The 25,741-nt window shown below is 42.6% G+C and overlaps 1 protein-coding gene across 1 annotated transcript in view; it reads left to right on the forward strand.

Annotated features, from left to right (window-relative positions):
- The window catches only part of dnah5l (dynein, axonemal, heavy chain 5 like), a 111,209-nt gene that overhangs the window by 47,923 nt on the left and 37,545 nt on the right, over positions 1 to 25,741 (forward strand). The window contains exons 49-59 of the mRNA XM_072711707.1: positions 1,031 to 1,120; positions 3,340 to 3,579; positions 4,417 to 4,584; positions 4,696 to 4,902; positions 7,256 to 7,585; positions 8,388 to 8,594; positions 8,980 to 9,222; positions 11,640 to 11,794; positions 12,805 to 13,469; positions 14,166 to 14,446; positions 17,021 to 17,236. Coding sequence (XP_072567808.1) covers positions 1,031 to 1,120; positions 3,340 to 3,579; positions 4,417 to 4,584; positions 4,696 to 4,902; positions 7,256 to 7,585; positions 8,388 to 8,594; positions 8,980 to 9,222; positions 11,640 to 11,794; positions 12,805 to 13,469; positions 14,166 to 14,446; positions 17,021 to 17,236 — 2,802 coding nt within the window. The remainder of the gene's footprint in view (positions 1 to 1,030; positions 1,121 to 3,339; positions 3,580 to 4,416; positions 4,585 to 4,695; positions 4,903 to 7,255; positions 7,586 to 8,387; positions 8,595 to 8,979; positions 9,223 to 11,639; positions 11,795 to 12,804; positions 13,470 to 14,165; positions 14,447 to 17,020; positions 17,237 to 25,741) is intronic.

Consider the following 25,741-nt stretch of genomic DNA (forward strand, 5'->3'; position numbering starts at 1 on the left):
ATGATATCTGTATCTATCTATCCAAACCTGTAATTGGATTAAATGTGTCATTCTTCTATCCAGCACTAAGGATAGCATTAATAATTATCCGTCCATCTTCTGAGACCACCTGTCCTCTTCAGGGTCACAGGGGGGTCAGAGCCTATGGGCACCAAGCAGGGAACAACCCAGGATGGGGCACCAACCCACCACAGGGAACAGCCATACATGCAATTTGACAGCTCCAATTAACCTCAGCATTTTTTTGGACTGTGGGGGGGAAACTGGATTACCCAGGGGAGACCCCACAACAACATGGAGAGAACATGCAAACTCCACACACATGGAGCTATGGTGGAGACTCAAACCCCAGTCCCAGAGGTGTGAGACAATAGTGCTAACCACTGCACCACCATGCCACCATTAATGACAAAGGAAAAGAATTTCGGGAGAAAAAAAGACCCGAAATGTGCAACAGAGTTCAAATCCAGTGTGTGGTACATAAATAAGGGATGAATGTTAAATTATAGCTGTCGAATTAAGTATTAAGTAGTCTGATGACTTGAGCGTGGAAAGTCCTCCTGAGTTATGTCTCTGTTTCTGTGATCAGAAGGTCACCGGTTTGAATCCCATGCTTGGGAGAATAGTCTCATCACTGTTGGGCCCTTGAATAAGGCCAGGGGGTGCTGGGTACTGTAAATGACCTGACCCTGCATTCGGACCCCGCACTTTTCGCTGACCTCTATATGTTTGCGTATCTCTCAAAGGAGAGCAAGATGTGAAACAGAAAGTTTCCAAAGTACTTGTACAAATGGCAAATAAAGTGTCACTTCGTACATGGATATGTAATTCGTAGTCTAATTATTTCAGGACAGAGTGACTTTAGCTTGTCCGGCAGCTGACTTGTTTTCTCCATAGAAGGTGCCTGTCTGACTCTGCAGCATCATTAGCCACAATCGACCTCCTCCTTGGACACTATTACCACACACCAGCATTGTAGTAAAGCAGGAAATTGGTATCGGAGCCAAACCCCTCTAATTTGTCTACACAGGATTTAATCAACTTTGTTTCCACTGCCGTGTCTCCGAAAATGCACATCCTGGAGTGTATGTACATCAAGCAGGCCATTGACCTTTTGCAAGTAAGTGAACAGACTGGCATTTCCCCTTTGGCTGGAGGGCACTTTGTATTTGACTGATCCATTTAGAAAGACGGCACCTGCTCTTGTGGAGACGGTTGCTAGGGAGATGTTTCATCATTGCATCACTGGCAGCAAATTCCTGAGCAGGGACGGATGCCTCATTTTCTAAAAGACGAAACTGTTAATCCTGTAAACGCATGTTGACCGCACAAGCCATTATTATTTAGGAGAACGTTGCTGGTATGATTGTATGCTGCGTTATTAAATATATCTTTATTTTACCTTCAAACCTGCCAATGTTTCCTAAGGGGGGGATTTATCAACTGCTGTTACGAATCAGATATTCTTCAATAGAATCAATAGATTTAGAAAGTATAAAAGTATGAATTTTGAAGGCAAACAGTTTTTCATGCAATTTAATGTTGTGAGCTTTCTGTAATGGCTGCTTACCATAGCACATTGTTTCCCAGTCCAGTCCTTGGGGACTTACAGTCGGTCCATGTTTTTGCTCCCTCCGAGCTCCTTAGCAGACAGTCCACAAAGCCCTGGAGCTGGGAGGGAGCAAAAACGCGGACCGACTATGGGTCCCCGAGGACCGGATTGAGAAACACTGCCATAGGGGATTATATAAACAACACTAGTTAGACAGTGTATATGTGTGACTCTGAACCTAGTTTATTAAGTTCACGTAACTCACCTCAAGTCAGAAAAATGAGTGGAAAAGGCAGGTAATAATACAAAATCAAATTTTTGCCACAGCAATATCAGAAATATAACAAAATGTGCCAGTGTGTGATATTAAAAGTGAAATATACACTTTGTTATGAAAGCACTGTGAGTGCAGCAGCGATGCTTGCCGTCGGGCTTTCACAGCGGGGGGCAAGAGGTGGCGGATTGGAGAATTGTGAAAATTCATGAATCTGAAAGCAGAATCCTTTTTTAATAGGTTTTTTCTTCCATATTGTCTTAAAATAAACTACCTCAAACTACTGAGCCTAGATCTAATTTAAGATATGAAACTGAATTAAAGGTACCATAGAATGCATTGATTCATTTATTGTCAAATAGTTCTCTGATGTCTACATGGAAGGTATGTGGATATGGTTTTGTTGAAACATGTCCAAAAGTTGTTTTTCAGGCCCATTTACAACCCGATTATTTGGCACTAGAATGAAACAGGCTGTTTTCCCTTTTTTGGTGGGCTTATTATTATGATAGTGAGCTCTGCTCTGATTGGCTAGTTTACAATGAGGTACTGTGATGCCTCACACAGAACCAATTTGCAGCACATAACTGTACCAGTCCCAGTTCAGCTTAGGCACAACGTTAGCATCGTAACTTTGTTTTCAGCATTGTAACAAAAGCATTGAAATTATTTTTCATCTCAGGGCACAAATAATTTTACGATGCTAGTTTCATCATGCAAGTTTTACATTTACAGCTTGTAAATGTGTTGTTTGTAATTCATTTGGAGTTCTACTTTTTTTCTGCAGCATTAATTATATATTTGCTTAGCTAACCAAAAGTACGTAGCAGGAAGTATAGAAGCCTCTTGTCAATGTCAGTATCGCAGACTTCATGATGTTGTTTACTACTCCCCTGCTAAACTGGGGTACGTTTTTTCCAAAGCATAGTTGCTAGCAACATAATTAGCAACTTACGCAGTTAGAACCACGCAACTGAACGCTTCCATCGTAAGTTGCTAACAGGAGCTTTACAGTAATGTACCCCTGACTTATTTTTTAAAGATGAACGCCAGCCATGCCTGCTGACGGCTGGGTTTCTTGGGAAGGGCCGACATCCCCGTCACAGCCTCCAATGGCAGACTTACGCATATAAGCTGCCATTTTCGCTGCTGTCCTCCGCTTTGTACTTCCCAATACCTGCAGAACTCCGAAGTCCGAATGTGCATGTCCAATCAGCTTGAAAGTGGGCTGGCATTTGTTATGTTTACGGGCGTGGTTAAGGCTGTTACGTAACAGTCTAGGAATTTCAAAACAGCCCATTTCACTTCCTTATTTCACATATTCAGGGTTATATTTGAATGAGGGAAAAACAGTGTTTGAGATTCACGGTATGTTATTTCCATGTATCGAACTCTCCTTTTTCAACTATGCCAAAATACAGTCAGATTTTCATTCTGTGGCACCTTTAAGATATGGTACTTATGGAAATGAGAGCACAGTTTATGAAAGGCAGACATGATTGCGCGCTTGCAGGGTCTACTGCCCCCACTGACGGAGGAGGGCGACGTGGCCCGTCTACATGTGACACGACTCTTCGTGTTCGCCATCATGTGGTCCGTGGGGGCCCTCTTGGAGCTGGAGGACCGGGCCAGGATGGAGGACTTCCTGAAGTCCCACTCCTCCTTCCCAGAACTCCCGAAAACCCAAGGAGACGAGACCATCTTTGAGTTTGTGGTGAATGAACACGGAGAATGGGAACACTGGTCCAGAAAGGTATGACTGGTCAGAACTTACATACATAGGCTCTCTGTTAATATAAAGAAATTAAATGCACTCATGATAATGCTTTTCTCTGGCTAACCTGAAGTCTTTGTTATTACGTACAAATGTGAATGACTGGATTAGATGTGCAGGGCTGCAAGGCATAAGAAATCTAAGCAGCTGCTTAAGGCCCAGTGGCCAAAAGGGGATCTCTGTATGACCAGCCTGTCAGAATGGGAAGGAAGATGACAAATGACAGCTAGGTTAATCAAATTTTGGTGAAGGCCCTGAGAAGGTTTGAGCTGGCCCTGTATATGAAGATATATGAAGGTCATGTTAGGAGTTTTTTTTTTGAGATTGTAGAGGGTGGTGAAACTGAGTTACATACAGACTTTAAATGCAGGCAAGGGGGGTGGGGTAGGACGGGGGTGTCCCTTTTTTCAGGTTCTGAGTGCCACTTTTCGATCTCTCCCCTCCCCCAGCCAGAAAAGTGAGCACATTCCCCCCTGATTCGCTTCCCCGGTCGAGCACCTGTCCCTCGAAAACTCTCTGCATGGCACAGTTTAAATGTATAACTTGTTAATTCATCATCGGGACATGAGCCCCCATAACGTAGCCAGGGAAGCAGAGGGAGTCACTGTGTGACTTTACAGCCTCATTTATTTCACAAGCTCCAGAAAAAAAACGATATATGTGGTAATGCAGTGGGAGAATGTGTTTTAATCCCTTACTGCGGCTCTTAATGAACAGTCTTCAATACTTGTCACTCTACAGCAGAATCACTCTTTTACGGGTATATTTGGCCCAGCTGCAGAGAGTTAAAGCATGTCTGTACCTCCTCATGTGCAGGTCCCTGAATATATATACCCCAAAGACTCAGTCCCAGACTACGCCTCCATCCTGGTGCCCAATGTGGACAATGTGCGGACAGACTTCCTCATGCAGACGATAATGAAGCAGGGAAAGGCCGTCCTGTTGATTGGAGAGCAGGGCACGGCCAAGACAGTCATGATCAAGGTGCTTCTCCCATCACCTCACTCCCTTGGACCATAAAATGCTCCACACCCTACTGTAATATTTAAAAATGTGCCTGAGCTGGTTTTTTTATTATTTTTTTTGCCTGTTTAGGGTTATATGAGTAAATACGACCCTGAGGCTCACCTGACCAAGAGCCTGAGCTTCTCCTCGGCCACCCTACCCAACATGTTCCAGAAGAGCATCGAAAGCTACGTTGACAAGCGCATGGGTGCCACATATGGGCCCCCTGCTGGTAAGAGGATGACTGTCTTCATCGATGACATCAACATGCCAGTGATCAACGAATGGGGTGACCAGGTGAGCAGAAATGTACAGTAATTTACAAGGTAACATGAGGTTTATGCTTTGTGGATAACAGGCTAATTATACTGTTTTGGATGAATAACAGGTGGTGTGGTGATGGAGTGTTTAGCACTGTAACCTCACATCTCTGGGACTGTGGCTCGGGTTTCCGCCCCCCCCAGGGTTCCATGTGTGTGGAGTTTGCATGTTCTCCCCGTGTTGTTGTGGGGTTTCCTCTGGGTTTGCTGGTTTCCCCGCACAGTGCATAAACATGCTATGGTAAATTGGTGTTGCCTGATTGCCTGTAGCTGTGAATGGTGTGTGTGTCCTGCACAGGGCTGGTGCCCCGTCTTGGGTTATTCTCCACCTTGTGCCTCTAAGCCATAGCTGTCAAGTCTCCCGTTTTGGCCGGGAAACTACCGTATTTTACCCCTCTTTCCCGCCGTCCTCCCGTATTAGTATTTTCCCGTAAATCTCCCGTATTATAGTATCATTTTTTTTTTAATCCTCTGCCTCTCCAAACTGAAGGGTCAGTAGCCTCGCGAGAACTGCCACCTGCAGTAATCTGCAGGTCATTTACAACATTAACCAGGTCATAAATGCGGAGGTTAAAATGGCAATACTGTGTGCCAAAAACAACGTTACTTTCACCTTCTGTGACGACTTCAACAAGGATACAAAGTCTGCAACAAATCTGTATAATAAGTCATTAGTGAATGCCAGAGAGCCACATGAGTGAACATGAGAAGAAAATGTGTAATGAAAATAAAATGTAAATGACAAGTGGTTATTTTAGATTTCTTGTACACCTGTCTTAAAATGTAAGGGATACTGGAGCTTGGGTGGGGTGGTGGGATGGCTCACGGCGGGTGCCGGAAAATTTCCCTTATTTTCAAATCCAAAACTTGACAGGTATGCTCTAAGCCTTGGACCCCAGTGACCCCGTGTAGCCAAGTAAGTATAGGAAGAGGAAGAGGATGGATGGGTTTAATAAGTAAAATACTGCCATCATCCCAATAAATTTAAAACAATTTTGCACAAAATATATTGTCAACATCCATAAAAATATACTCACCCTGTGCTGTGGCACCGTATTTTGAGAATGCGAAGTTGAAATGTGGTGAAAACCTGCAAATTGGAACTGTTTGCTATTTTATGAGCAAATTATAGGACTTATTTTCAGAAAAAATAATGTAAATTAAGGGGAAAAGCCACAGTTTTGTTCGCTGAAGGCTAGTGGATGAATTCAACCAAGTGGAATATTTACCTTAAAATTATTATATTTAAAATTTACCACGACAAATGTACATGTTCCTAGACAGAAATGGATGACGAGGTATGCATTTTTCAGCCAAGCTACATGCTCTAAATCCACATTATATCAGTCTGTTTGCAGTGCAAATCCAGCAAATCTGTCTGCTTTAGGGTTTGGGGAAACACTTGTGTGGAATTTGTGCTACCGAGATTGATGTGAAAGTGGATAAAAAATTGATTCATTTATATATTGATTTATTTACTTTCTTACTTACTGAAACGAAAAACAATACTTATACGACACATCTCTGCACTATACATTTATAGGAATTATATAATACGCAGGTTACATTTAAACTTGGCCAGTTTTATCCCTATACTGACACCGGAATGGTGTTAGAACGTTTTATACAGTACAGAGCAGTCTAAAGCGGTCAGAGAAAATGGGTTTAAATGGCATTGAAATTATTTTCATCTAAGTGTAAAACTACAATATTATGTCTTTCAAAGTGTGTTAGCTTAGCCATTTCAAAGCCTCTCCTTAAGTCAACCCAGTATTTATTGCTGTACCATTTGTTCCTATACCATTCTATCATCCATGCATCCATCCATCAATCAGTCAATCCATCCATCCATTTTCCTCTGCTTACCTGGGAGCAGGTCGCTGGGGCAGTAGTCCAGGCAGAGATCCCAGACCTCCCTCTCCCCAGTTTCCCCAGTAGGATACCCAGGTGCTTCCAAGCCAGCTGAGAAATATAACCTCTCCTGCATGTCCTGAGTCTGCCCCGGGGTCTCCCTCCCTAGGGAGGCACCCAGGAGGCACCTCAGCCCGAACCACCGCGGCTGCCTTACGTTTTTGCCCCTGCTGGATGTCCAAGCTCCGCCGCCTGTCTCTAAGCCTGGTCCAGGCACCCAGTGAAGGATCTCATTCAATACACCATTGTTTTTTTTCCGACCACTAGCACACCCTGTTTGGCTAATCAATACCTCATTGAGTTATATAACTAATTAAGTTTCTTAATTAATTGAGCTGTTGGTGAAATGGTTAGGGATGGTTTTGGGAATTGACCTGTTGTTCTTCATTGGCTCTCTCTGCTCCCTGCCCCCCTGACAGATCACTAATGAGATCGTCCGCCAGCTGATGGAGCAGGGGGGCTTCTACAACCTCGACCGGCCGGGGGAGTTCACCAGTCTGGTGGACATCCAGTTCGTGGCGGCCATGATCCACCCGGGCGGGGGTCGTAACGACATCCCTCAGCGCCTCAAACGGCAATTCAGCATCTTTAACTGCACCCTGCCCTCCAACTCTTCCATAGACAAGATCTTCCACACGGTCGCTCAGGGCTACTTCTGCCCCGAGCGAGGCTTCCCACCTGACGTGTGCACCCTGGCGGGGGCGCTAGTGCCCACCACGAGGAAGGTGTGGCAGGCCGTCAAAAGCAAGGTAACATTGTGGAAGAGATTGATCGTGAGACCTCAGTGTCGAGATCAAGATTTGAGTTTCATTTGTTATATACACTAAAATGCACTGTACATGTGTGGAGTGAAATGCTTTTTCCACCTGAAAAAGGAAAAACCTCAAACAAAGAAAGATTAAGATCAACATTATTTAAACTAGGGAACCTTACATGCAAATGCACGGTATCCAACTCAGCAAGAAATCTGACTTCGTGGTCCCTGGGATAGGCTCCATGCAACCCTTAACATTTTTATACATTTAGCAGATGCTTTCATACAAAACGAAAAGGAGAAAGCAGGATCAGATCAGATCAGGTCCCTGGAGTAATTGGGGCTTGTGGGCCTTGCTTACAGACACAACATGCTGCTGACCCTGGGATTTAAACCAATGCCCTCCTGATCATGGGCACAGTATGATAACCCACTGAGTCACAGCCCACCGCCTAGTGAAGTGGCATGCAAACTCGTTTCGTCCCGGGAAGACTGAAATGAACTGACTGCACATGCACAAATATTCCACAGTACAATCAAGTGCAGCTTAATTAGCGTAACGTCCTACTTGCTGTGCAGTGAACTGTAAGACATTAACATGACTGGAAGACGGTACAGCCTCAGGCAGGCAATGCTTAGTAAAATCTGAGCTAATCGGTGAAGAATAGCACGGTTCCCCAACATAAACCGGTACAAGATGTGCTCAGAGTGAAATTCATTTGTAGAGTTTTTCCGGCCCACTGGCATTGGGATGATCACTTGAATATCTAATGACTGTCTAGCTATCTGTCTTACAGATGCTGCCGACTCCTGCGAAGTTCCATTACATCTTCAACCTGCGGGACCTTAGTCGCATCTGGCAGGGGGTCCTGAAAGTGACCGCGGAGGTGTGCCAGAGCCCGGACGTGCTCTTCGCCCTCTTCCACCACGAGTGCTCGCGGGTCATCGCCGACCGCTTCACCAATCAGCAGGACAAGGAGTGGTTTGATACGACCGCGGAGAAGGTGAGTGAAAATCAAGCGCCAGTGATGTGTTAAGGGTCACCCAAGGCAAGAGGGTGAGAAAATAGCCCAAGAGTGTCTTTTTAGCATAAAAAAATGCACATTATTTAAGATGTAGGCAGTGACACATTATTTGCTTTGGTTATATACAAGTTGACAATTTTATTTTTTGATTTCAGTCGCAGATTTTTGTAAAATTCAGTTTGCCTTTGTGGGGACTGAAAAAAAAACCTTCATATCTTTTACCTGTTTTGAAAAGCAAATTGAGTTTTACGCAAAACGAAAGTAATGCCCCGTATCTGGTTTAATATTACTTGATTGGCGTTGACTCCCACGGCATTCCTCCAGCTCTGATATGTCGTTTTTGTTTCACCCTTTGTTTCTACAGATAGCGAGAGGGGACCACGGTGCCTCGCTGGCCGCAGACTCCCCCAGGGACTCTTACTTTGTCGATTTCCTCAGAGACGCCCCGGAGGCCACGGGGGACGAACCCGAGGAGGCTGAGCTGGAGGCGCCCAAGGTCTACGAACCCGTCCCGTCGCTCGACGTCCTGTCGGGCCGCCTGGGCCTGTTCCTGCAGCAGTACAACGAAGCGGTGCGAGGCAGCAACATGGACCTGGTGTTCTTCCGGGTGAGACTCCACCTCTTTCAGGTTTTCGAGTCGCCCTCTGAGGTGCAGGAGGCTCCTGTTGTTCAACATGTGGAATGTTGTACTAACAATTCCAAGTGTCAGATTTATTCGTTAAATAAATGTGTATACTGTGGACTCAGCTTTATAAGATGATAAATAGCCTGCAACAAAGAATATTTTATTTCAGTAACTAGAGAGTAAACAAAAGAAGACAAAGTAAAACTGTCAGTAATTTAAAAGTTATGCAGTCAAAGCTAAATGATTAATCATGTGGAACATGTTAACATATTGTTATGTGAAGTATTTCTATGGGTAGCGCAAGGTCAAAGCATAAAAAGTACAATAGAACGGCTAATTCTCTGTGAAGTGATCATGTATTTCTTAAAACATCAACGTTTAATATTGTTTGTTTTATGAGTCATCCTCCTCTTACCACGCGAACAAAACCCCGGTCTCTGCCTGAGCGAGAGGACAGTTTCTCTCGCCTCGTTTTCCACAACAACAGGCCGGTGACGACGGTTGTGTATGACGCAGATGCCTGGAGGGAGGGATTATACATTATAGCCCCCCCCCCCCCCCCCCCCCAATTACGTCTCGAGTGGGACAACCCTGCAGGTGTTAATAGCTACTTGATTGGGGCCAGAACATTGGCTTTAAATGCTGGCAGGGACACATTATACATATGAATCCATATTCAGTTTGGGCTGATTAATTCGTAAGCTGTTTGGCATCTCTTTAAATACTCGCGAAATGGGCTTTGTTTTTATTGAGTTGCCGTCAGGTTATTTTCTGCCCGATGTGCTCAAAATGGGATTCTAAAATAAGGCGTCTAATTGGGGTTTCAGGTGTGGGAATTGGGGGGAGGCCAGAATGGTTTAATGTCAGGAGCACCACCTTATATAATGGGAACATCTGAGTTACTTTGTGCTGTAGAATACTAAGGCAAACTGGAAAAGGTGTTTGCCTTAATGATGTTCACAGGCAGTTTGTCTGGGTAACATTCTGCAACACTGCTCAGAAGAATGCATTACCATGAAATTTAAAATGATAACATTCTTCGTTAATAAAATATCTTCCAGGTTGTAACAGGACCGGCTGTTTATGAAAAGTTTTTTTTTATGTGGGAGGCCTTAGAATGCACAGCCTGTACAGTATTGTACTGTGCAGAAATTCAGCCAGAAATAAACTAGCAGTGCAGAGTGCATTTTACTGCCTGAAATGGTGATCAATATTTGTACCATTACAGATATTCCTGCACAATGCATTTAGTTTGAACTGGAACTCAGTGGAGAATAATTATATGTAATTTCCAGAAGCAATTATGAAATATTGTAAGGTAACAAGAGAGATAATGGCATATAAATTTTAATCAGAATATTGTTTTACTAACCTGAATACCAAAAACTGGATGAGAGTAACTGAGCTTCTTCCCACCTGTGGGCACTCGCAGCTTGATCATGGAATGAGAATGGAAAAAATGGACTTCACTGCTGTAGTGACAGTCTGACTCCAGCAGTGCTATAAAAATGTAAATCGGCATATTTGCGGGCAAATACAGGCCCTGTATACTTTCAGAGGGCTGTGTTTTGCCTGAAGCGATCAGACCTGCCGGTTAGGATGAGCGACCTTTGTGCAGTGTGGTGCAGAGGCTCAGTGGGGGACACACCCCAGGCTGGAGGGTTTAATTCCACCCCCATTCTGCGTCTCATAATGTGAGTGTGTGTGGTGTGCGATGGACTCGGGCTCCATTCAGCCTCATACCTTCTCAGTAGGGGCTTCAGGTGTTCTGCCACATTTTTCTACCTTGCATTTGCCCCTCTCTGTTGTGTATCTAATCTCTTGCATTTACTATCTATCTGAGTTGTGCCCCGATTGTTACTTGACGGTTGTCATGGAGCCTCCACCAGTAGCAAGCTGTGCCGACACAAATGGCTACCGGCCTCCGGTTATGATTCTGACCTTGTATTGGAGGGATCCCGTTATGTAATTTAGTTTTAAAATAGGCATTTAAGATGATTACATCCGAATAGTGACCAGTGAATGAGGATGTGAAACATGAATGTCTTCCTTTTCTGTGAAATTAGCATTGATTAAGTTGATTTAATTAGTTTAACAAAGTGAAAAACGCAAAATTGTATGAACTGGTATAAATACTGGTTGGTAACATGACAATAAATGACAATTATAAAACCCGTGCTTGTGCTGCCATGGGAAAAAAAAAAGCACTAATAAGAGATATTTAAAGTTATTTATCAGAGTTTTATAAATGAATTTGTTTTCCTGCTGTGATACTGCTGTAACGGTTGAGAATGGCTGCCTGCACGCTCCTGCTAACAGGACTCCCGGAGAAGCAGGCCGTGCGGATGCAGGGTCAGCACGTATCCGCTGACCGCTGCTGCTTTCTCTCCCATCGACAGGATGCCATGATCCACCTGGTGAAAATCTCCCGCATCATTAGTACGTCTCAGGGAAACGCGCTGCTGGTGGGGGTGGGCGGCTCCGGCAAGCAGAGCCTCACCCGGCTGGCCTCCTTCATCGCCGGATACCAGAGCTATCAGATCACACTCACCAGGTGCAGCGTGATCCCCCCCCCCCCCCCCCGCTACTCAGCAGGATAAATTCCCACAGCTCACTCAGTCCGTTTGTTGTCGTTTTTGGGATGAGGCCGCCGATGATCTGAAGTCAGGCTTCCTCATCGTATGTTACGGTACAGGGAACCAAAACTCACTCAGACCTCATGTAATTCAAGAAGAACATTTGTTAAATTTCCAAAAGTCACTAAGTCCAGGGAAATTTTGTCAAAGTGTCCCGTGGAGTGAGAAAATTTTAAAGTTGGCTCTTCAATTATAAAATCAAAATTAACAGATTTAACAGAAGCTTTTAATATACATGAAGATTTAAATTATATACTCAAAATATGTGAAAATGGTCATTCATAATCTCTGTCACTTAAATTATGCTATATGGACAAAGGTTTTGGGACACATCTCTCATGGTTGGGTGAGTTTGCTGTGGAAGAACTTGACTGGCCTCAACCCCATTGAACACCATTGGGTTGAACCAGAACAGAGATTGTGAGCCAGGCCTTCCCATCTAACATCAGTGCCTGACCTCACTAATGCTCTTCTGGATGAATGGGCAAAACTTCCCACAGACACACTCCATAATCTTGTGGAAAGTCTTCCCAGAAGAGTGCCAGCTGTTATAGCTGCAAAGGGGGACCAACTCCACATTGATGCCTGTGGATTTATACTTATTTGGCAAATGCATTTGTCTAAAAAAATCATGAAAAGTAAACGACAGGTTGTTTTATATATTATTTCCTAGAAACACCACACCATAACCTAACTGGAAAATAGGGAAATACATACACTATTTGTACAAATGTATTGAGACAATTGGCCATTACACATACAGGAAGTTTTATGACATCTCATTCTAAATCAAATACTATTAATAATTTGATCAAATACAACCCCACTCAATGTAGTATACTCCATTATGTACTGTAAATACATCTATCAGAGAGTAATATAAATTTACTTTACATTTCTTGATTGACACTCCAATGTCTACCGGCAGGACGTACAACATCAGTAATTTAATGGATGACCTGAAGTTCCTCTACCGCACCGCCGGTCAGAAGGGGAAGGGCGTCACCTTCATCTTCACAGACAATGAGATAAAGGATGAGTCCTTCTTGGAGTACCTGAACAACGTGCTGGCATCCGGAGAAGTATCCAACCTGTTTGCCCGGGACGAAGTGGACGAGATCGCACAGGAGCTCATCCCCGTGATGAAGCGCGAGCAGCCCCGTCGCCAGCCCACCCCCGAGAACCTCTATGACTACTTCCTGTCGCGGGTACGGAGCAACCTGCACGTGGTTCTCTGCTTCTCGCCGGTGGGGGACAAGTTCCGAACCCGGGCGCTGAAATTCCCAGGCCTGATCTCGGGCTGCACCATGGACTGGTTCCAGCGCTGGCCCCGGGACGCCCTGGTGGCCGTGGCCCACCACTTCCTGGCCCAGTACCGGGTCGAGTGCTCCGATGAAGTGAAGCGTAGCACGGTGGGAACCATGGGCACCTTCCATGACCTGGTAGCTGAGAAATGCGTTGAGTACTTCGACCGCTTCCGACGCCAGATGTATGTCACTCCCAAATCCTACCTGTCCTTTATCGAAGGCTACAAGATCATTTACTCTGAGAAAATAGCCCATGTTGGAATGCTTGCAGAACGTATGAAAACAGGTAAATAGAAACAGTTATGGATGGAAATAACCTTGAATGAAATGTGCATAGTGATTTACGGAAGTTTATTTAATCTTAAAAAGATACATGTATTATTTAACTGTGGCAAAAAGACCCACAACAGATGTATTATAAATATGATGTATAAATATTTTACTTGTGAAGAATATTTCATGTTATTTCACATTAGTATCACCATCCTACTTTTCCTGATAACTTTACCTCCATCTAAATTCACCAGGTCTTCCATTATAACATTGTGACACCAGATGTTCTTCATAGTTGTAGCTTTCAGTTATTGCCTTATGCCCCTTCATGACAATGGGCTTTGGTGTAAGAAAGTTACAGCACAATGCCGTCTTGTGTCCTCTTACTACAACTGTAAGCCAAGTTTGTGGGAGATGTGTGGTTCTGTACCCATGATCAGAAGGTTGCCGGTTCAAATCCCATGATCAGCCAATTGATTCTGTCCTTGGGCCCTTGAGCACGGCCCTTAAACCCAAAAGGTCCAGGGACTGTCTGACCCTGTTTTCCAAGTTGTATAGTACTTTGCTCAGGATAAAAATATTTTCTAAATATATGTAAATGTAAAGTCAAAAAATTACATGATAAAATAACAACTGCACAGTATGAAGATAAGTAGGTTGAATGTAAACATAATGAAGACCTTCTATAAATGTACATTTTATTTTCAAGGTCTGGCCAAGCTGATGGAAGCTGAGGTGTCTGTCAGCCAGTTGTCCAAAGAGCTGGCCCTGAAGGAGAAAGACCTCGAGGTGGCATCCAAGAAGGCAGATGGCGTCCTACAGGAGGTGACCGTAAAGGCCCAAGCAGCTGAGAAAGTCAAGGCACAGGTGCAGAAGGTGAAAGACAAGGCCCAGGCCATTGTGGACGAAATTGAAGCCGACAAAGTGGTAGCAGAATCCAAACTGGAAGCGGCTAAACCAGCGCTGGCTGCAGCCGAGGCGGCACTACAGGTGAGCATTGGCTGGTCGGAGGATGGGCCGAGATTGGTGGGGATTGGCCATTCAGAGGTGGGCAGGCCGTCGCTGGTTAGCAATGGCCCTTAAGATGTGGGTGGGCCGAGGATGGTGATCATTGGCTGCTCGGAGGTGGGCTGGCCAGGCTGGTGAGCATTGGCCCTTCAGAGATGGGCGGGTCGAGACTGATGAACATTGGCCCTTTGGAGGTGGGCAGGCCAAGGCTGGTGAGCAATGGCCCTTTAGATGTGGGCGGGCTAAGGTTGGCGAGCTCTGACCACTCGGAGGTGGGGGGGCTGAGGCGGTACTGCACACAATAATTACTGACTTATATTCCACCCAGGCTCTGTACTGGAAATGTCTTAGGAAGATAGATAGACAGGCTACCATAATTTATTTATATGATAACTTATAAATGAAACACTTCATTTTTTACAAATGTCATCCAAATATCCAAAGTTATCTAAACTACATCTAGTGTACATTTTTATTTAACTATGTTTTAGTTATTAACTTTCTTTTTTTATCATGTATACTTTATGGCATGTGTGGCTAAAATGAGGCCATTAAGCTGAGCCTCTATACACGTAATCTATGCATGGAAGGCACAAACTGGTGATTTCTTTAAGAAGGATTTGCAAGGTTTGGTAATGCAGCTTGGGGTCACACTGAGCCTGGGGGGTTATTGGTGGGGGGGGGGGGGGCTCATAGCCCTGGCAGGGTGGGGGTACCGTATGCTCATTATTTATTAATGCCAGCCCATCTAGAAGAAAATACACTCATTCAGCCACGAAAGTAGCTCTGGCAAAATAAGAAAATAAAAAAGGTGAAAAAGGTCCCACATCTCAGCCTGTCCAATATGCAGCCGTTCGGTTTGTGCAGCGCAGCAGCCGGCTGTGGCGACTGACCTTTGGGTGAATATCACGGCAGCCTTTCGGGACCAAATGGTCTCTGTCTCACTCATGATAACCTGTGAAATACGACGAATGAATCCCACAGTGATGTCTGCCATGGAGGTGGCTGGCCAAGAGCCAGATAAAGAACCAGGGCGATTAGAATTCAGTATATGGGGTACACACACACACACACACGCGCGCACATGTCGGGTATACCTATCCTTATGGGGCCCGCTTATTCACTTCTATGGGAAAAATGCTAACGCTAACTATGACGACCTTAACCCCTACCCAGCCCTAACCATAACCACAAGTAAGCAAACAAAATATGTCTTTCGCCACTTAAGGTTTTTGATTGCATAAAAAAAATATGTTCCCCACAATGTCAAAATAACAGTTTTTTATTACATTGTGGGGTATATCTGGTTCCCACCATGTAATATAAACATAATCCACACGCGCACACACACACACACACACACGCACACACGCATTGAAGAAAAAAAACTGATTAAAGATGCCGTGATGAATTTTATACACATTCATTATAACAGGTGGAAACCCTAATAAGCCATTCTAATCAGTGGTAGAAATCTGAGTTTAATTACCTAAAAACAATATAATTGATAGAAATGTGTTACTCCCGATGATGTAATTGAAACAAAATGATTTCCCAGACACCAGAGCCTACATAAATTAAATTAATGCTACACAAATCCAATTAAAAGAGTTGATATCAATCCATCTCATTAAGTGTGCTTTCCAGAGTGATTTTTTTTCATAGTTGTAACTAGCAAAGACGAATTAATTTAGCCAATCACAGTGGAAAATTAATTTGTAAGTGGGACCCAAGCATCAATACATACTTGCATTTATTGGAGACATCTTATTTTCATTTTATATTTACATTTGGTCATCTTGACATCTTGATGATATTCAGTTTTAGTTCAGATTCAGTTGCTGTTCGGTCTGTATGTGACCTCTGGTATAGAATAAGTACGATTGGGGAAAAACAAACAAGGGTAACACGGTACTTCACAGTGGTACCAGTCAGACCCACCTGCAGGCATGAGCCACTATTATGGTCCACATTTAAATTCACTGATACTTTCGCATACCACTAGAGGGGGCTGCTACATACCCCATCCATCCATTTTCTGTACCTGCTGTCCTATTCAGGGTTGCGGGGGTCTGCAGCCTGTTCTAGAAGCTATGGGTTCAAGGGAGGGAATAACCCAGAATGGGGTGCCAACCCATGGCAGGGCTCATGCACATTTACATGTATGGGCAATTCGACAACTCCAAGTCATCTTAGCATGGTTTTAAACTGCGAGGGTAAGAGTATCTGGAGGAAACTCATCGACGACATGGGGAGAACATGCAAACTTCGCTCACTTAGAGCGAGGTTGGATTCTCAAACCCTGGTGCCAGAAATGAGGCAGCAGTGATAATCACTGCGCCACCATGCCAGGCCTGTGTTCTCTAGTTTGAAAACCACTACTTTAGGCAATTATTGCAATGAAATAGATTTACATCAATTTAAAAAATAAAAAAAAAAACATTCAATCGCATGATTGTATTATCAGAATAAGTGACATGTTCAAACGCTGAACTTTTCAATAGCAACGCATGTCGATAAATGCTGCAGAGGATATCGTCTGGCTCCCCCCCCCAGACTATCAAGCCGGCTGACATCGCCACGGTGCGGAAGCTGGGCAAGCCGCCCCACCTGATCATGCGCATCATGGACTGCGTGCTGCTGCTCTTCCAGCGGAGGGTGGACCTCGTCACCGTGGACTCTGAGCGGCCCAGCGTGCGGCCATCTTGGGCTGAGGCCCTCAAGCTCATGAACAACTCTGGCTTCCTCAGCATGCTGCTGTCCTTCCAGAAGGTAAGTCAGGTGGACTTTAACATACCATCTGTATACAGTGGCCTGTACTACAAAGCAGGGTTACTGGCTTATCGGTGTGACTTGTCAGATTTAAGGTACAACAGTTACCAATGTACTTCATATTCGTTCACTTTTTGCCCAGACTACCTTAAATCTGACAAGTTCGGCAGTTACCCCGCTTCGTAGTACAGGCCACTGGTATACAGGGACATGAAATGACGTTCCCCCAGGACCAGGGTGTGACACACAGCTGACATTGACACTGACAGCTTGGGGGAGGTCACTGTGCTAGGTGGAAGGGGGCAGGACACCAAGATTTTCCCCCAAATAATCAAAATGACCCTTTTCAGTAAGGCAGTCATTTACATTTGTTTTGCTTATTGATAACCAACCTGGAGAGCCAGTGCAAGGTTCATGCATTATGAAGCACTGGCAGTGTGCTGGATGACTTATGTAACGTTATGCTGGAAGGGGAGGGTGCTGAGATTCGGATTTGTACTGTAAGATGCACCTGTGTATTTACGTAACCAAAACTGTCAAAGTAGAAAAATTCAGTAAATGCTGTAAAGAAAATTAGAGACTTCCTGTGAAGTACTATCAGACTTTAGCTACCACTTCTAGGGCATAACTCACACTGTAATGCCGTTCATATGTTTGTGTTGCAGTTTCTTTGCATTTCTTTGCATTCTCACCATGTTATTTGTAAGCTGACCCTATGATTGTATGTCTTATGACCAAGGAATCTGATTACATAACATACCAATGACATCATTAGGTAAATGCATAGAATGAATGAGATATTTTGATCCATCTGTGGTGGTCAATAACAGTCCTTTAAAAAGTGTTGACAGTCAGGATTTACAGTATTTACGTAGCTGTAGGCTGTGACAGCCAGCTCTATTTACAGACACTCTGCCTTTTTTGTTGTGTACTACAATTAAACAATGGAAACAGCCCTTAATGGTATGACAACAAGGTTTTATTCACACAGTGTGAGGGTTGGCAAGGTTTATGCAAAACACAAATTGTTTATGCAAAGAAGAAAACTTTCTGCTTTTAATCTCCCTTCCTTTGGGGCAACAGCACTTAAGCTGGAGATGTGGTTCTAGAGAGTACAAGAAGAAAAAAATGAATATTAATCTAGCTAGGTGAATATAAACAGTGCAAGGAGATAAATAACATTATTATTATTATTATTATTAATAATAATAATAATAATAGTACAGTAGTAGTAATTGTTCCAGGCCAAATTATGTAGTGAGATTATTTATTTTAAGTAAATAAACATATTCACAATATGCACAATCTACATATTACTTGTTCGATCCCTTATTGGATTCTCATGATTTTATTTTTCATCTTACACTGTGGGTAAGAGGTGTGAACACATGTGTTTATTAGCAATACACTGCTTTGTGACTAAGGCTTTACAAGAAATACCATATCATTCTTCACCCTAAACGTTTTCAAAAAGGTTACCCCTAGTACTTCCGATCTAATATGTTAATTACAGAATATTGCCAATATCTTATCACATTTCATTAACAGTAATATTTTGCCAGGATCTATTGCATAATTCTTAAACATTTTTTGCATTGTGAAATCCATCACCCACCATGTAAAGTGCTGTCCTACCGGAGTAATCTGAAGTGTGTGCAGGTTGCTGCGGGGCCGTTGGAAGCAGAAGGAGACTTTCTGTACTGGTTAAGCCGGTGTGTACTAAAAATAATCTGAGATAATTAAGCTTTGTCCCATGTTAGCTTTCTGTTCCTATCTGTTATGTTAAACGGATCGGTGCCAACCCATGTCTTAAATCAGCCATAAAATACCCTCAAAACAATTTTTATCATCCAATTTGTTTCTTACCTCTTGGTTACCTTGTTTTTGGACCTTTCTTTTGACAGCATGCCTCTCGTTTTCAAGAAAAAAAATTATGGTAAAATAAACCTCAACCTCAGAATTATATAAATAAACTGAATTGGTCTTATCTTGTCTTACATGTATGGGCATGCCTTGCCTTGATTTTGTTTTAATTAATTTTGTTTAAATAGAGATTCCTGACAAAGTCAAAAAGCCTTGATGCAGTACACAAATTTATATTGTGCTTTTATGCATTTTAAACTTACAAACGGGTCGGTGCCGACCCAAACACGATAGCAAGATTAATGTAAAAATAATGATAATATCAACTTGTTCACCACCCACATGTATATGGATGGTATGGAAATATATTGTGAATGTGTTTTCTTTAAAAACTGCTTTGCAAACACAGACTAGAAGGTTGAACTAAAAGCCAAATCATAAATCTTGTTATCTTGCTTTGTGTGGCCTGAGTCTATTTCCCCAGCTAAGGCAATAATGGCCGGTAAGTCACTGTCAGATATCAACTCCAGGGTACTTGTCTGATATCGTCAGTTACTGATAATATTGTCATATTGCACAATTCTAGGTCACATCCTTTCCAATTATGGTAAATGAATTCACATATATGTAATATAGATAGATGGTCTCTCCCCAAGCATATGACCCTGCTTCGCGCACATGTGTCCGACTCAGAGACAAAGGGGGGGCGCCCCTCCTGAAACGGCACAAACCCACTTTGCAATGGGCAGCAAACAGAAAAGAGGAATGAAAGCTGGTGCTGAGAAACCAAGGATGAAGCGAAAAAGAAAAGTGCTGGAGTAAGATGCAGTAGCAGTAGGTGACAGCAGAAATTGCCAGCTACTGTAGCTAAGACATGTGATTGGCCCTGCAGTCATATGGCCTAAAATGCACTGGGTTTCTACCATGCTGTTCCTAACTGAAAAAAATAAAAAGATATTGGATTAGCATGCATGTCTGGCCGGTCCGGCAGACATCTCATCATGGATGACAGCTCATCAGCTGAAACTCAAGCCCAGCAAAACTGAGCTGCTATTCATCCCAGCTGATCCATCCCCACACCAGGATCTTGCGATCTCCCTGGACAACTCTCCTGTCCTTCGGTCACCGTCCGTAACCTTGGGGTCACCATGGACAATCACCTGTCCTTTTCTTCTCACCTTGCTAATCTTTCCCACTCATGCCGATTTCTCCTCTGCAACATCAGAAGGGTTCGTCCATTTCATTCCTGACTGGCTACTCAGATTCTGGTTCAATCTCTTGTCATCTCCAGACTAGACTGTAACTCACTCCTAGCAGGTCTGCCTCTGAAACTGACCCACAATGCAGCTGCCCATCTCATTTTCAACCTCCCCAGCTTCTCCGGTACCACAGCATTGCTACGCTCCCTTCACTGGTTTCCTGTAGCTGCCTGCATCAGATTCAAAACACTGATGCTCACTTACAAATCCAAAAATGCACCAGCGCCCTCCTACTGTACCTAAAAGAACTTATCTCTCTCCTTGCTGCCCCATGCTCTCTCCGATCCTCCAGCTCCACTCGGCTGGTCCCACCATCTACTAAGGCATCGAGACCCTTCTCTGTTTTGGCACCTATGTGGTGGAATGAACTTCCCCAAGATGTCCAAACAGCTGAGTCATTGGGTGCCTTCAAACAATGACTAAAAACCAATCTCTTTCAGAAGTATTTGGATTAGCACTTCCAGGATTATACTTATTTTTAAAAAAAAATGTTTTACTCGCCAACAGTGTTTTTTAGTGTGATAATATTCTTAGCCGGGTTCTGTTGAACCAGTATTAGACTGTATTCACTGATGAGACTTCTAAGCATGTAAGTCGCTCTGGTTAAGGGCGTAAGATACCGCAAATGGAAATGTGTTAGCACTACATACACACCTCATTCAAAGTTGATACTGATATATCATCGTTATGTCTACAGAGAAACATTCTTATGTCTTTGGGCACTGATGGGGTCTTAAATAAGGTAGCAGAGACCAGTGACTTGCTAAGGAGGCTACACTTGTTTTAAGTAGGTATAATCTTTGTCAGATATTCTTCAGCTTTCAGACAGCACAAAACCACTTCTGATTATTATTTTAATATGTAGCGTAAATATTTGGTTGATTTAGCAATTGCACATACTTTGATACTCTTGTTGAAAGTGTGCGTTAAGTTTGCTACCAATAGGAATCTTTGGTCTGATTTCATATTTTGCCTTTGATTTTCTGAAACTATGATTTATTTAGGAGTGTCTTTTCTTGTGCTGGCTCTATGGAGGACTCCTCTCCCCCCAGGCTGGTCTGTATTATGACACTCCAGGGCTGAAAGACAGTCCTGAAACTAACCTAGACCTGCGTAATGTTGCCTGCTGATCCACGTTTCAGTCACCAGACATTATCTGCTTTGCATGCCATCCACAGACCCTCATTTGAGTGCTGCTAAGAACACAGACTTTGTAAGCCTGTTCTCCTTTTTTTATGGATGATCGCTGAGCGTTGAGATCAACGGCCTAAATCACAGAAACTAGAAGTTTTCAGAAGTGTTCGTTTCAGATAAAGCAATCATCAGATAATCCACCCTTCAGTAGGTGGTGCCTGGGTTGTGACTCTTTCCAGATTTTTGCTGTTTGGCTGCAGGCAAGCTGTGATGTCTGTAAGTACAGTTACAGTCGGACACTCAGGGGTCCAGAGGGCTCCCGGAGTAGGTAATCCCATAAGAGGATGATAGACGTAAGAGCATAAGAAAACCGCTGACCGTCCTGTAAATGACAAGAAATGACAGGATGAGAATGGATGTAATTATGATAAATTCCGCATTTTCTTGAGAGCATGTTTCATGATCAGCAGGTACATTCCCAGGTGGCATCATCATGAGGACCTCGCCTGACTTCCGAATCTGTCTTCTTTTAGTCTTCTGTACTAAATTTCCAGCTTTAATATTTTAAATAAACAACCTTTGATGACAGCAGGCTAGAGTCTAAAATAAATGTTAAAGGAGATAATAAAATATACATTTAAAAAATAAAGTTATGGAGAGCTGCACATATATTTCATCTGGTATTTTTCATTCTGTGTTACTCCAGTTTGCCTTGTGTAAACATTTTTTTTCCCTTTCGGTTAACGTTTGTTCAGCTGCGTTGAAAGAATCTTCTGAAGTCAGATGATTTTTTTTTATTGTGATGAAGTCAAGCTTATTTAAATGGAGATTTATGTTAAGATATAAAAAAAAAATAGAAAATGGAAGTCTTGTATAAGTGCAAAATGGATTTTTTTTTACATTTAACACCTGTGTCAGATGGGTCTGTTCAGTGTCCTTAGGGAAGGGATATTTTTAGAATGGAATACATTTAAAATTTTCTGCTTTAATCGTTTTCAGTAGATGTGCTGTTTCCTTTTTCCTGGACTTTCTTTTTATGTCAATGCCTATTTTTGGAAGCAGGTAGTGTAGTGTGTCTATTACAGAATTACTGACGACTGATAAATATAATGTCATCGTGTGTCAGACTGAGAAGCAATGAAAGGCAAAGAAATGAAAAGTGACAAACACTAACGGCTCAGGGACTGGCGTAGGAGTGTCTATGGGAGTCTGGTACGTTGTGCTCTGATTTGCAGTTTTCTGGTTGGATCTCGCTCATGTCCATTCGAGTGATGTAGCTTTCAAATGACAGCACAAGAGTGAAAAGTAATGCTACTGCGATATGACAGGACTGCTGTGGTATTCAGTTGTTTTGGCTGTTTGGGATGTTGTTTGTAATCTACCTTTATGACACATGCTATATGTATGAGGTGAGAAGCTTTGATTGATAAACTGCCCCAATGATCTGCACAGAAGGTTTGCTGTTACTTTTTCCACCTTAAGTTTGTCAAACCTGTGTGACATATTCACACAATAGAGAAATGTCCATAAAGCAGGGGTCACCAACTCTGGTCCTGGAGGGCTACTATCCAGTAGGTTTTCTGTCCCACTTGGCTTCTGATGAGCCACACATGCTCCTGGTATTTACCTGAGGACAGATGTGGCTCATCAGAAACCAGGTAGGATAGAAAACTTACTGGATACTAGCCCTCCAGGACCGGAGTTGGTGACCCCTGCCATAAAGAATTAAAAAAATGTAAATAATTGTTACCATCTTTATATCTATTAATATTCCTTCTGGAATTTCTCAGAGGATTAAGGATATTTGAGATGCTGTCTATATATACAGAGTAGCAGGATGCATGCTGGTCTTTAAGAATAAGAACCTAAAACATCTCAGTTTTTTAAGTATTTTGTACTGAGGAAATGATAATTAAGCAATAACATATGAGAAGGAGTGCAGTTGTACTCCAGTGTATCATGGCTGCTGGCGTGTAAACCTTCCATACAGGGGTGGCGTGTGGCTCTGTGGGCTAAGCTTCTGCACCTGCACTCAGAAGGTTGCTGGTTTGAGCCCAGCCTCAGCATATCTGTGGGTCCTTGAGCAAGGCCCTTAACCCCCAGCTCCCTGGGCACTGCTGTAGGTAACTGCCCTTCACAGCCAGTTTACTCTTCCCTATAGAGAGCCAATGGGTAGAGGCATGGTGAGAATCTCCCCACTGGGATCAATAAAGTATTGATTATTCATACTCAGAAAATTCAGTATATAACCGATATAGTTTTGTCTAACATCACTGGTGCCCGCAGTGAAACAATTAGGCAGCTTATTAGAGGAATAACTTTGCATTGTAAATTTAAACCAGGTCTAAAAAATAAAATATTGTGGGGCTCGAGTGGTGAAGAGATCATAAAGTGGACAACAAAGTTCAGTTATTAGCAGACTTTTATTGTGCGATCCTTAAAAGGACAGCGGTAAAACAATGAGAGAGAATAAGGAATAAAGTCACTTACACACACACAGCCTTTAAGGAAATAAAAGTGGATACAGGCGGTAGAGACAGAGCTCAAAGAGTCTTACTCTGTAAACATTTTTTCAGTTCGGCATCTTATAAAAACTTAAAATCCAAAACATCAAAATAAATCCAACAGAACGGAATATATATGAACCTTTACTTTAATCTCACTTCCGACTACGTTCATTTTCAAAACCAGTGGAAACGCAAGCAGGTTCTCAAAAAGCACCAAGCGAGAGTGTTGGTGGAAATGAGGCATTTGTACCGGTTTTTATATACACCTGTAAAGCTGAGTGATACAGCTTTTGTGAAATGTCCGAGTGCGGTTATACTATGATAACCGTACTCACAGAACGCCTTCTATCCAATCAGGTTTGTTGGTCGATAATAACTCTTGTGTAATTTGTGTAAGAACATATAAAAACATTTAATATTCAATTAAAAAAAAAAAATGGAGACGTTTTGGTGAGAGTACCAGTGATTTTGGAGGGGGGGGCAGGGGGGTGGTTTAGGGGAGTTTAGGGCAATTAGACAGACTGACAGATGTTATATTGGGAAATTCAATATATTGAAAGTACGAATCTGTGGAGAAACACAGAGATTTGGGCCTGGATTAGAAGAACGTGCTCCGGGTTCAGAGTACATAGAATAAAGATAATATGATGGTAGTATATTTCATCTAGCGAAACAGAATAATCATGTCCTCCTCTTGTGTCATGTGCTGTTACAGAGCTTAGAGCCCTCCAGTAATTAATAAGCAGTCAGGCAATGAATGATATTATGTTTTAGCAGAAATGTAGGAATTGCAGTCCTTAACTAGACAGGCAGAATTGAGGGAAGGACATTTTCCGGAATATGAGGGCTCCAATAGAGAAGACATTATTTCCTCTTCACCTGATATGTAACATTCAAATTCATCCATTTTTTCCCCTACATTGAAATGGGAAGCTGATCTGTAGAGTTCCCACTGTGACACTGGTAAATATACACCTTTGAAGATTGTTTTATTTTTTTCACATCATTGCATTAATGTACATAGAGAGGATGAAATAACAGCAGATTAATTTGCCAACCATGAATTACGCAGCAGAGGGTCTCTTAATTCATTCTTTTGACAGTTTGAATACATTTCAAGCTTATTTGCATATTTTAACAAAAATTTCGGTTTTAACCTGTTTTAACAGTTTACCAATACATGTGTTAGCATTGAAGCACATCTGCTCTGAAAAACTCCAGTAAAACGATGGAAAAATGCAGTGAATGACCCTGACATACGTTTGTATAAATTTTAGAATAATGCTTAAGATGAGCATTGTTTCCCAGCATTATATTAAAAGGTAAAAACAACATATTGTGTGTGCAAAGCCTAATTGTGTATCATCAAAATTTTACCAACAAGACACAGAATAAGTGTGTAGCCAGACTTACGTATTACGTATAACATGAACCTTTTTGAATGAGTAGTCACCGAACACTAAAATCAACATAATGCAGTGAATGTATTTAGTGGTAATCTGATCTGTTTAGTTTAAGGAGATCAGTCAATGACATAATCACTTAGTCAACAGCCTATTAAACAATAAAATGAAAAAATAAGGTTTTGTGTCTGCTGACACAACTCAAGGCACCACCAACTTGTTTGACAAACTATGTTGGTAGATAAATTATATTTGGCAGTATAGATGATTTTCAACTTCCAAATATCGCAGAAACATCAAGTACGGCAATGTGAACTTTTCCTGGTATCGATCAGTCCT

This window comes from Paramormyrops kingsleyae, chromosome 1 (assembly GCF_048594095.1).
Source record: "Paramormyrops kingsleyae isolate MSU_618 chromosome 1, PKINGS_0.4, whole genome shotgun sequence".
Classification (NCBI taxonomy): Eukaryota; Metazoa; Chordata; class Actinopteri; order Osteoglossiformes; family Mormyridae; genus Paramormyrops; species Paramormyrops kingsleyae.